At 46.1% G+C, this 13,118-nt stretch overlaps 1 protein-coding gene across 1 annotated transcript; it reads left to right on the plus strand.

The window, feature by feature from the left end:
* Positions 1 to 4,101: 4,101 nt before the first annotated feature.
* On the plus strand, positions 4,102 to 9,690 carry LOC115302150 (cytochrome P450 1A2). Its single transcript, XM_029952160.1, has 7 exons — positions 4,102 to 4,134; positions 5,220 to 6,047; positions 6,607 to 6,727; positions 7,185 to 7,274; positions 7,454 to 7,577; positions 8,482 to 8,568; positions 9,289 to 9,690. Exons 2-7 carry the CDS (start codon positions 5,229 to 5,231, stop codon positions 9,584 to 9,586), a joined length of 1,539 nt encoding a protein of 512 aa, XP_029808020.1. The 5' UTR covers positions 4,102 to 4,134; positions 5,220 to 5,228; the 3' UTR covers positions 9,587 to 9,690.
* Positions 9,691 to 13,118: the final 3,428 nt, after the last annotated feature.

The following is a 13,118-nucleotide window of genomic DNA, read 5'->3' on the forward strand; positions in this document are numbered from 1 at the left end:
GCTGGCCAGAGAATGTGGGGTAGCCATGAGTTTCAAGCAAAGGGATCAACATATGGAGAAAGACAATGGGGAGGGGGAAGGAAGAGGATTGGGTTCATGGCAGCAAACAGAGCCATAGAGAGAGCAAGAGCTGCCGCTGAAGGCTTTGGGAGCTAAGCAAAGGAGTCTGGTTTTTATCCTGAAGTCTGAGAGACATCGAGGGATTTTAAAAAGGGAAGCAGTCAATATACTCTCCAGAGTGGACAAAATGGAAAATATGAAAAGTATCCCATTGTGGTGTGTGCATCAGAAGCAGCTGGGACCCTCGTATACAGCTGGCGGATGTACCTATTGGTTCAAGTGCTTTGGAAAATTGTTTGGTAGACTCTACTAGCACGGAACCTAAGTCCAGCCTATGCTCTAGCATGTCCTCTCATGGGTCTATACACAGCAGAAATACATAGAGAAATATATGTAAGGATGCTCTCAACAGTCAGGCCCATCATAGTCCGATATGGAAAACAACCCAAACATCAATCAACAGTTGAATGGATAAATAAATAAATTGTGTGTTCATATTATAATGGAACAGCATACAGCAATGGGAATGAACTACAACCACATCCAAGTTGTGAATAAATCTCATAAATGAATGGGAAGGGACAAAGGCAGATACAAAGGAGCCCATGCTGATTGCTGAATTAGACACTTCAAAGCAGTTAAAATGATAAATTTTATGATGTTTTATTTTATATTTTACCATAATAGAAAAAGTAAAAACAAATTCATAGAACCATACAATACAGAATGCACCTTAATGTAAACTATGGACTTTAGTTCCTCCTAATGTATCAGTGTTCATCCACCAGTTGTAACAAATCATGCCAATGGAGGTGTCGGTCATAGGGGAAAGCGGGAGTGGGGGTAGGGGGGCATATGGCAGTTTTCTTTGCTTTCCACTCATATTTTCTATAAAGTTAAACTAAAACAAAAAAATAAAATCTACTGGGGGTGCCTGGGTGGGCAGCTCAGTCAATTGAGAGTCAAACTCTCGATTTCGGTTCAAGTCATGATCCCAAGGTTGTGGGTTCGAGCATGGATCCTGCTTGGGATTCTCTCTCCCTCTCTCTCTCTCTCTCTCTCTCTCTCTCTCTCTCTCTGCCCCTCCCCCACTCGCACTGTCTCTCTCTCTCTCTCTCTCTCAAAAATAAAATAAACATTAAAAAAAGTTTTTTAAATATTCCACAACAAAAATTAAAAAAGAGTAGCCAGCATGATTTCATTTATAGAAAGAACAAACACAAACAAAACTAGTCTGCAGTCTTAGAAGTTGGAGTGCTGGTTGCCCTCCTCATGGGAGCACAGGGAGGCTTCTAGGGTGCTGGTAATGTTCTGTCTCTTGATCTGAGGGCTGGTTACATGGCTTTGCTAAATCCATAAAAATTCATCAAGCTGTACACAATATCTACACTTTTCAGTGTGGATCTTATAATTTAATACAATAAATAGTCTGTTGTGCAGAAGTTCAAATATTTTATACTCCATCCTCAAGGTTGTAGGGGAGCAGGACTCCCCATTCTGTAGGTACAGGCCTCTCACAAGGACTTCCTTCCAAAGAGCACAATACAGAAAGGGGGTGAAGGAGTGACTTACTATGGATAACCTTGACAAACACCCCTTCAGCCAGCTGATCAACGTCAACATCAACCATCCTGAGTCAGTCTGAAAATATGTAGCCTCGACATGATGTGACCAAGACGGCACTTTTCTTCTGAGGTCTTCTACTAATAACCCATAACGCCACATCAGACAAATTGCAATACTGGACATCTTATGGAATAACAGACCAGTACTCCTGAAAACTGTCAAGGTCATACGAAACAAAGATATTCTGAGAAATGTCACAGCCAAGGGGAGCTTAAAGATGAGTCAATATAATGTGGTATCTTCCTAGATGGGATCATGGAACAGAAGAGGACATCAAGCAAAAACTAAGGAGATCCAAATAAAATATGACTTTAGTTGATTAAAGAATGAGAGCAAGAGAGATGGAGAGGGAGAGAGAGAGATAAAAGTAGAGCAGGGTGAGGAAAGAAGGAAGGAAGGAAGGAAGGAAAGAAGGGTGAGAGGGAGGAAGGTGAGGGAAGAGAGACACAGACAGAGAGAGAGAAATATTAAATTTTCTGTAAAACTTAGCCTAACTTCAAACCTTCATCTTTTTTTAAAAATATTTATTTATTTTTGAGAGAGAGAAAGCATAGTGGAGGAGCAGAGAGAGAGGGTGACAGAGGATCCGAAGTGGCTTCTGCCCTGACAAGCACAGAGCCCAATGTGGGGCTCGAACTCACGATCCATGAGATCAGGACCTGAGCCAAAGTCAGACACTCAACCAACTGAGCCACCCAGGCACCCAAAACCTTGATCTTTTTATTGTGTGAGCTGAACCCAGTAAAGACACAGACAGAAAACAGCTTTCCTTTCTCTCAGCCATGGATCTTCAAAGTTGCTCTGCAGTTGTATCAGACTTCTTGACTTGCCTCTTGACTTTGGCCCAACTTGACCACACAGCTTTCCCCAGTCCAATCTAAATCACAATTTGCTTCTCACGTTCAGTTTAGGGTGTGTTCCCAGCCTCCTGGGGGCCCAAGGGGAGACGTTTTTTCTGTTTCTGTACTCCTTCCTTCCCTTACCCTGCACTTTGCTGGCCTCTCCACCAGGGAGGGCAAAGAGGGAGGGTGTTGGAAGAGAAGCCAATCTTTTCTTATTTGTCTGGTGCTATATATCTTCTCCCTTGGCTAAAGATGTCCTTATGTGTAGCAGATGCTCCACTGCCAGCTTTGTATTGAGTACCTTAGAGTCCCAACTGTTCTCCACATCATAGAGTCCCTAAGTAGTTCATGGACTCTCTGGCGGATCTCTTGCCCACCCCCCAGGTCACTCCCACAGAGTACGTTTGCAGCCTGTGGCTGCTGGGGTCCCTGCCCTGTGCAGTGAGGTCCCATGACACAGCTGAGGTCTAATCCCTTCAGGAGGTCTACCTCATATCCTGGTACTGCACCTCACTCTGTCCATGCAGACTGCCCTCTGCTGCCCCTGCCATCACAGCTGCTGCCCCAAATCCAGGGACATGTTTACAGCCGATGTATAGCATGCTGGTCCAGAAGACAGTCTTCTGAAGTTTTGGGTCTCAGCTCTAATACACTGTTCTGGAACCTAGAGCAAAATACACAACTTCTCTGTGCCTCTCTTACTCCATTGTATTATGAGAATAGTACTAATTTCGATTCCACAGGATGACTGAGAATGTCTTTTGTTCATGTCCATGTCTGAGAGGAAGACCCCATTCTCCCTTCCTGGCAGGTATCCCACTTTTTTTTTTAAGTTTATTTATTTTGAGGTGGGGAGGAGCAGAGAGAGAAAATCCCAAGCAGGCTCTGAACCATCAGCATGGAGTCCGATGCAGGAGCTCGAACCCAGCTCACCACCTGAGCTGAAACCAAGAGTCACACTCAGGCCACTGAGCCACCGAGGTGCCCCAACATGTATCCTGCTTTCAAACTTTGGGTCTCCTGAACACTCCTCACTGGGCACTCTGAGGTGGAGGTTTCCTCCTGCCTTCCCTGAGGAGGAGAACAAATCACGATGGAAATCCTCACCAAGCAACAACCCTCTTGCTACCTTAAAGTGCCTTTACAGTCGGTGAACACCCACATACCTTCTCCCGGGACCTTGGATAGCTGACATTTGCCATATCTACTCTCTCTCTCCGCTCTCTATATGCGTACACACACAGAGATGTACACTTTTTTCCCATTTTCTTTTCAATGTTATTTCTTTCTTTTGAGAGTGAGAATGGGAAAGAGAGAGAGAGAGAGAGAGAGAGACAATCCCAAGCAGATTCCTCAATGTGAGCACAGAGCCTAGTGTGAGGTTCAGGCCCACAAACCATGAGATCATGACGAGAACTGCTGAGGGATTCTTGCCCAAGGCCAGAGGCTAATCCTTTCAACTTTATTTGGTGACATTGATATCAGGTGACCAGGATGGCCAGGCCAATTTGGCAGAGGGTGGTGTTCATAAAAGGCCCTTCACCCAGAGCCAGAAGCTCTGTGCCAGCTTCCACATCCTGCTGATCTCAAGCACCGGCCTCTACAGGTACCGTTCTTGGGCTCATTTCCCAGCTGCTGGGACCCCCACCATATATCTTGAGAATGAGCGGAGATGAAGGGGCCCTGGATTGGGTGTGGGAGGCCTGAGTTCTTGTCTACCCTGTCCAGCTCCAGACCTCAGTTTCTACTTATTTATTTATTTCTCTTCAGAGAGAGAGTGGGGGAGAGGGCTGGGGAGGGGGGGGGGAGAGAGAGAGAGAGAGAGAGAGAATCCAGAGCAGACTCTATGCTCAGTGTGGAACCCGACACAGGGCTCAATCCCACGACTCTGGGATCATGACCTGAGCTGAAATCAAGAGTCAGAAGCTTAATGAACTGAACCACACAAGAGCCCCTCTTCATTTTTATTTTAAGTTTTTTCACTCCCCATTTTTAAATTAGCAACTTGGACTGGGCCATCTTTGATTAGAATGGAGAGATGGGAAGGAGTCCCCACCTGGCCTGAGGGCAGCCCTGGCTCTGGCTTGACTGCAGCCCAATCTCAGTCTCCAAGACTGTGAGAGGGTGAGGAGTCATCCTCAGTGGAGAGGCTCCCCCTGGTCTGGTGAAGAATGCCCTGGGGTGGAGACATCACCAGTCATTTGCATGAGCCCTGGGACCTTGGCCCCCTCAAGTGTTTGTTGCTGGGTGGGAGCTGCTCCCTGCTCCCTGGGAAAGAGGAGGTATTGGCAGGAAGCCAATATGCCAAAGCACGACTCTTTGGCATAATGTCCAGCATAACCTTGAAGTGGGGGCTGGCAAGGGTGCTCTGCTGTTTTGAAGTCATCAATGGCCCCCACTCCAGCCTCAGAATTGGAAACTGAGGTTTTGGGAAGATGGGAGCATCAGGGCTAAGAGTTCAGACACATAGGTTGGGAATTTTGAGGTTCCTTTCCAGGCCTCAGATGCTGTGATGTTCTAAGAGTGAGCTCTTGGGACACAGAACCTATGGTAGATATACCTTAGTCTTTCTGGTATCTAGCTAGGAGCCAAGCACCAAACATGTGCAGTGTTTATTGATGGAGTGAGTGAATGAATGAGTGAAAGGCTCCATCTTGATGCTCACCCTGGTTCCTCCTTCTTCCCCAGTAGTTGATACAGATGGCATTATCCCCAGTGGCCACAGAGCTTCTCCTGGCCTCCACTGTCTTCTGCCTGGTGTTCTGGGTGGTCAGGGCTTGGCAGCCTTGGGTTCCCAAAGGCTTGAAGAGTCCACCAGGGCCCTGGGGCTGGCCTCTGCTCGGGCACGTGCTGACCTTGGGGAAGAACCCCCATCTGGTGCTGGCAAGGCTGAGCCAGCGTTATGGGGACGTGCTGCAAATCCGCATTGGCTCCACACCCGTGCTGGTGCTCAGTGGCCTGGACACCATCCGACAGGCCCTGGTGCAGCAGGGTGACGACTTCAAGGGCCGGCCTGATCTCTACAGCTTCACTCTGATCACTGATGGCCACAGCATGACCTTCAGCCCAGACTCTGGACCAGTGTGGGCTGCCCGCAGGCGCCTGGCCCAGAATGCCCTCAACACCTTCTCCATTGCCTCAGACCCGGCTTCCTCATCCTCCTGCTACCTGGAAGACCACGTGAGGGAGGAGGCTGAGGCCCTCATCAGCAGGTTACAGGAACAGATGGCAGAGGTTGGAAGCTTCGACCCCTATAACCAAGTGGTGCTGTCAGTGGCCAAAGTCATTGGTGCCATGTGCTTTGGGCAGCGCTTCCCTAAGGAGAGTGAGGAAATGATCAGCATCATAAGGAACACCCATGATTTTGTGGAGAGTGCGATCTCCACCAACCCTGTGGACTTCTTTCCCATCCTTCAATATTTCCCCACACCTGCCCTGCAGAGATTCAAGGCCTTCAACCAGAAGTTTGTACAGTTCCTGCAGAAAATTATCCAGGAACACTACCAGGACTTTGACGAGGTAAGCCCAGGGTGCTGGGGATGAGGAGGCACCCTGCAGGGCCTGTGTGGGGTCCCTCTCTCCCAGCTTCAATGCACACACACAGCTGATGTGCTGCTGTCAAGGCTTAGGAAGTTTCTGGAACATCCTGGACTGGTTTTGTGACCTGGAAACAATCCCTCTCCCTCTCTGGCCTCAGTTTCCTCATCCCTACTGCCTCCCTCTCAGAGTTGCTCAAAGCCCCAGAGATATTTGGCTGTGAAGGGGGCCCTGGCAGAGTCCTACAATGTGGGGGAGCTGTTATCATGAGAAGGCTTTTGTTCTGAGGGACCTGAATGCTGACAGAGGCTAATCCCCAGCTCAGGTGGCACTTTGCTTCCTAGTACTCACCCCAGCCTTTTCCTCTGAAACTGGACCCCTGGGGTTATTAGGAGGAAGGATCCCCAGGGCTGCCACCAGCTCCCACTGTAAGCCCAACTTACTGCCTAGCGGCCAGGGGGAGGTGCCCTATGGTATGGGGCAAGGTTCAATGGCTTACCCTGGAAGTGCCAGGCTTGTCCCTAAGCTTTTGTCCTCACAGAACAGCATCCAGGACATCACGGGCGCCCTGCTGAAGCACTGTAAGAAGGGTTCCAGAGCTAATGGCAGCCACATCCCTCGTGAGAAGATTGTCAGCCTTATCAACGACATTTTTGGGGCTGGTAGGAATCAGACCCTTGCTCCTGCATCCATCAGTGACTGCTGTTTGCCCACAGACTTGCTCAGCCCCTGAGTCCTGCACCCAGATGGTGCAGGACACACAGACACCTGGCCCATGTTCAGGATCTGAGTCCAGGCCATGCCAACAACTCTCAGTGGAAATTCAACCAAGCCCCTCTCTGCCTCTGGGCCTCAGTTTCCCCACCTGAACAATAAAAGGTTCTCTAGTCTGTAAGTCTGGGTCTCTGTAATTCCAGAAACTAATGATAAAACCAGTGACTAAATGTGTGTTGAGGAGATCTGTCTCTGCCCTCAGAAAACTCATGGGAGGGGCTGAAGAAGGTAGGGGGGAAGGAGGTAGAGAAAGCAATGCATGGCACATACATGCAGGGTGCTTAGGAAATGCTGGTTTCTTGTTCTTATCTTCCTTCCTTCCTCACCTTGCACCATGCTGCCCAGGACTTGACACTGTCACAACAGCCATCTCCTGGAGCCTTATGTATCTTGTGAAAAATCCTGAGAAACAGAGAAAGATCCAAGAGGAGCTGGGTATGTGGCAGAGATGCATTGGCTGAGAGAAGCCTTGGGATCCCCAGGTCATTTGTTCAATCTACACATGGCTGTTACGTGCCTAATAGGGGATATAATGGGGGATGTAACAGGGGACGCAGATGCCCTGGAGCAGTCAGGGAAGCCCTAAGCCCTGTTTGGTCTTCTGTGTTCTACAGACACAGTGATTGGCAGGGCACGGCAGCCCCAGCTGTCTGACAGACTCCAGCTGCCCTACCTGGAGGCCTTCATCTTGGAGATCTTCCGACACTCCTCATTCGTCCCTTTCAATCTCCCCCGAAGGTAAGGTCTCCTTATTCTGCGCTGCCACCTTTGAAGTCCTCACCATGTCTCTTCTTCCCATCTTCTCAGCCCTGGCCCCGGCTCACATCCTGGCCTCTCATTTCTGGTCATGTCACCGAGTTCCTCACAGACCCTCAGCCTCTAATCTGTCCCCCAACCGGTCCAAGCATGATTGAACTACCCCACTTTCAGGAGAAAGTCACATTCCTGACCTCAGCTCTCATCCACCTCTGCTCACACTCCTTCCCCACAAGTACTCTCAGCTCAGCCAGGCTGGCCGCACTGCAGCTCACCAGCATGATGCAGCCAACCTCCAATTCTGCTTATGCTGGACCTTCTCCCTGGAATGCCATCTACCCTCTTCTCTGGCTACCAGAATCCTGTGTTTGCCCAAAGTCAATCCTGACACAAACTTCCCTTCACCTAGCAGGCATTCTTGACTCATCTGGCTGGCACAGATTCATTCTCTGACTTTCAGCCATTTGTCTTTGATTATGTCCTAGGATTTTAACAAGGTCAAGAGAGTTAGTGAACACTTACTTCTACCCACGTATTGGTCTAATCATTCCTGGAGCAAGAGGTTTGACTCCTCAGCCAAGCTGGGAACTCTCCAAGTCTGGCCCAGACTGCCTTCTTCTTGGCACCAGAGGATGGCCAAATGCACAGCCAGACACACACAAAAAAGTTCAGTAAACACTTGCTTTGCTGAAGGTGAAAAACAGGAGCTGAGGAAGGGGAAGGGTAATTTCACCACTTTCCTGCTCCTGACATTCCCTCTCAGTGTGGGAATGGAGACTGTAGTGAGCAAGCTATTGGGCTGAAGTGGAAGTAGGAGAGAATAGCGCCCAGAGACATGCCCCAGTTTTCCTGCCCTGAGCCTGACAGCTCCCTCTTCCTTCCTCAGCACAACAAGGGACACGACACTGAATGGCTTCTACATCCCCAGGAAACACTTTGTCTTCATAAATCAGTGGCAGGTCAATCATGACCAGTGAGTATACATCCCCCACGAAAAAATATGTGAGACTCAGCAGTCAGGAAGGCTGTCTGTCCCCCTGGGAACTGGGTATATAATAGAGGAATGGGGCCTCGACTGCTAGATCTAGTCTGTTCTAAGTGCCAGACTTTAGGTTCGTGTTTCTCAAACTATAGTGCACATAGGAAATGACCAGCAGGTTGGTTAGATTAGGGTGCCTCATCCCCCAAGATTCCACTTTGGTTAGGTAAAATGGAGGACCTCAGATGATTCCGATGGCAATGGCCTGGTGACCTCTCTTTAGAAAATCCCACTCTAGCCTGTAGATAGGGGGGCCATATAATTTACCATCTTAACTGGGGCACTCCTGAGTGTGAAAACGGAGACTGCCAACAATTACTCCAAGACAATGATCATAAATCAGGATGTACTGTTGATTCCCCTTGTATACTGAGTAGGATGGAGATAATGTTTTCCTTCTTTTAATTTCTTTTAATTGAAGCATTGTCTCTTTAAAATAACAAATTAATATTAACAAGCCCCCATTTTCAAGGCTGATCATTTTAGAGAGAGATTTGTAAAAGAAATAAGCAGCAAAGTACAGTCTGGCCACTCTCTCCACTCTTTTCATTACTCTCGATCTAACACTTGTATCATTAACAGAAGTCTCTGCCAGGTCTTTCCTCCCAGGGTCTCCCCCACCCAGAAATCCCATCTCCTCTGTTCCTCTTGCAGAAAGGTGTGGGGGGATCCATTTGAGTTCCGGCCAGAGCGATTCCTCACTGCTGATGGTACTGCCATCAACAAGACCTTAAGTGAGAAGGTGATGATCTTTGGCCTGGGCAAGCGCCGGTGTATAGGGGAGGTCCTGGCCAAGTGGGAGATCTTCCTCTTCCTAGCCATCTTGCTGCAGCAGCTGGAGTTCAGCGTGCCAGCAGGTGTGAAAGTAGATCTAACTCCCATCTATGGGCTGACCATGAAGCACCCCCGCTGTGAGCATGTCCAGGCACGGCCACGCTTCTCCATCAAGTGAAGACACTAGCATGCCAAGGTAGAGGGAGGGGTGAGAATCGTCCATGCGTCCCCAACCCTTGTTTTTTCCCTCTTTCTTACATGAAAGCTTTATTGAGGTATAATATACACACCATACAAGTTCACTTTCTTAAAGTAGACAATCCAACGGCTTTTAGTATATTCACAGATCTTGAGGGGACACCAGAAGGGTGTCTAAGAATTCAACTCAATTCTGACACTGTCTACCCCCAGATAGCATTATACTTCACAGGTTAAGGGCTCAATTTTTTAGGACTGCTCCCTGTCAACTCCTGACTTCAGTTGCTAGTCACAAGCCCCAGGCTGCTACCTATGCTTCTGACCAACCAGCTTCAGACTGGAGGTTCCTCCTCCTCTTTAGATTCTTTAATTTGCTAGAGTGGCCCAGATAACTCAAGAAGACACTTACCTACATTTACCAGTTTATTAAAAAGATATTATGAAAGATAGGAATCAGCAGCTAGACAAAGAGATACACAGAGCAAGGTCTGGGGAAGGGGTATGGAACTTCCATGCCCTCTCCAAGTGCTCCATTCTCTCAAATCTCTGGGTGTTCACCAACCTAGACGCTCTTGATCTAAGTCCCTCTGGGATTTTATGGAGGTTTCATTGTATACTCAGGACTAAGTAATTGACGACTGTATAATTGAACCATCAGCCTCTTTCCCCTCCCCAGAGATCAGAGAGTGAGACTGATCCAACACTCTAGTCACCTGGTTGGACCTCCTGGCAACCAGCTCCAAAAGTTGGCTTCATTAATAAAACAAAAGATGGGGTGCCTGGATAGCTCAGTCAATTGAGCATCTGACTCTTGACTTCGGCTCAGATCATGATCCTAGGGTCAAGCCCACACTGAGCATGGAGCCTGCTTAAACAACAGACATCTTTATCACTCTCAACACTTAGGAAATTCCAAGGGTTTGGGAAGCTGTGAGCCAGGATCTGTGGACAAAGACCAACTATATATGAGACCGACTATATATGATAAATAGATGTTTGGTCATCTAAATCAAAAATTGCGACAGAGTTGTACTACCACACCACACCCAATTTTTAGAAACTTCTCATCGACTGGAAAAGAAAGCTCATGCCCCATGACAGTCACTCCCCATTTCCCCAATTCTAGGCAACTAGTAATCTATTTTCTGTCTCTCTAGATTTGCCTACTTTGCACATTTCATAGAAATGCAATTGTACAAGTGGTCTTTTGTGACTGGCTTCTTCACTTAGTGTAATGTTTTCAAGCCTCATCCATGTTGTAGCATGTATCAGTATCAGATTACTTCAGTCCTAAGAGTAGGTCCAGGTTTGTTTCCTCCTTCATTGATGGTACATTGTTCACTGCTCTCTCTTCTCCCCTTTCCTGTTTGACCTAAGTCTTTGAACACTTGAAGGGAACATGAAGGAAGGGACCCAGCCTTGTGGGCCAAACCCAGATGGCTGAATGGGGATACCTCACGGCCCATCCTCAAAACATCTGACTTCTCGCAAGATCTTCATTTTGTTCCTCCACAGCTGGGGGAGGATCAGCTCCCCAGAAGGGCTTGGGTTACCTGCAAGAGGCCCAGGCCTTCTCATAGGGAACTAGCAAAAGAGTGAAAACATAATGGGAGAAAATGTGATTTGCAAATCATATGTCCGATGAGGAATTAATTTCCTGAACACACAAGGAAATCTTACAAATCAACAAGAAAACAAACAACCCAATTTAAAAATGGGAAAAAGACTTGATTAGAGTTCTCTAAAGCAAATATGCAAATGACAAGAAGCCCATGAAAAGATGCTGAACATCATTATTATTAGGGTAATGCAAATCAAAACCACAGTGAGATACCACTTCACACATATTAGAATGACTATAATAATAATTTTTAAAAACCTAGATGGTTATAAAAATAATTTGATATATAAGTATAAGTGGTTATTTCATTATAACCATAAAGCAAAAACCTGTGGTAGATACACAAAAGATAAAGAGAAAGGAATCTAAATGCATCACTACACAGATGCACACACATAATATATAGGTAAAAAAAAATAAAGAAAGTGAGTAATTGTGGCAAGTACTACAGACAAGACAGTCCACTCCATGTTAGCTGTGTTAATACCTATAAATAGATGAATAATTGAAATGAACTTCACATGGCAGATATTTTTGTTGCCATTTTTCTAGTATCAGATGTAGTACTGGTCTCACACTGTTTAAGTTTTTTAACATATAAATTCTGCTAGTAATATATCTTGATCCAAATCTATAATAATAAAATATAGGGTTTGGAGAGCAGTAGACGTTCACATGTTTGTCCACAAGTAAATTAGTAAGACCAGACAATTGGTACAGGCCAATTTCTTTTCATACAATCTAGTTTAATGGGGGTATTGAGCCCTTGAGATGTGGCTAATCCAAATTGGCATGTGCTATCAGTACAAATTACACTCAAGATTTTGAAGATGTACAATATCGTAATTTTGTATATTGGTGAAATTATATTTTTGGCATAGTGTGATAAGTAAAATGTTATATTCAAAATTAAAAATAAAAAAACAAAAACAAAAGGGACACTTGGGTGGCTCAATCAGTAGAACATCCAACTCTTGATCTCACAGTCGTGAGTTCAAGCCCAGTGTTAGGTGTGGAATCTATTTAAAAACAAAAACAAACAAAAATAAATACACCACTACAGAAAATAATCAAATCTCAAAGGAAGAGAGCAAGAGAAGAAGAGGAGCAGAAAAAATACAAAAAAGCCATAAAACAACAAAATGACAATCATTACATATCAATAATTATTTTAAATGGAAATGGACTAAATTCTCCTATCAAAAGACATAGAATGCATGAACAGTTTTAAAAACAAAAAGACAAAAAACAATACCTATCTGTATGCTGCCTCCAAGAAACTCATTTCAGATGTAAGGACACATACACAGACTGAAAGTGAAGGTGTGGTAGGGTCCCCTCCCTAAAGAGAGAGAAAAAAAGGAAAGAAAACTTCAAGGTAACCTGACTATGCGCCTATGTGACAACATCCCTCATGACCTTGTAATCTGAGACTACTGAATCGGACTGCATGTTTATGTGTGTTACCATATAACAAAGATATAGGCAAAGAAAATCTATTAAAAAAAACCAAAACTATGCCATGTGATGTTTGGTGCTCAGGTTTTGGATACGAACCCAACTGAGCAGTGCCGGCATGAATAAAAGTTGCTTCCTGGATAAAAAAGCCTCAGTGTCACGACTCTCTGTGTGAGAACCCTGCTACAAACAGATAAGAAAAAAAATATTCCATACAAATGGAAACCAAAAGAAAGTTGAAGTGGCTATACTCACATCAGACAATAGAGAGCTTAAATAGAGGTAGGGGCACCTGGGTGGCTTAGTCGGTTGAGCATTTGACTTCAGCTCAGGTCATGATCTCACAGTTTGTGAGTTCAAGCCCCGACTCTGGCTCTGTGCTGACAGCTCAGAGCCTGAAGCCTGCTTCTGATTTTGTGTGTGTGTGTGTCTC

Source organism: Suricata suricatta, chromosome 9 (assembly GCF_006229205.1).
Source record: "Suricata suricatta isolate VVHF042 chromosome 9, meerkat_22Aug2017_6uvM2_HiC, whole genome shotgun sequence".
In the NCBI taxonomy this organism is placed as follows: Eukaryota; Metazoa; Chordata; class Mammalia; order Carnivora; family Herpestidae; genus Suricata; species Suricata suricatta.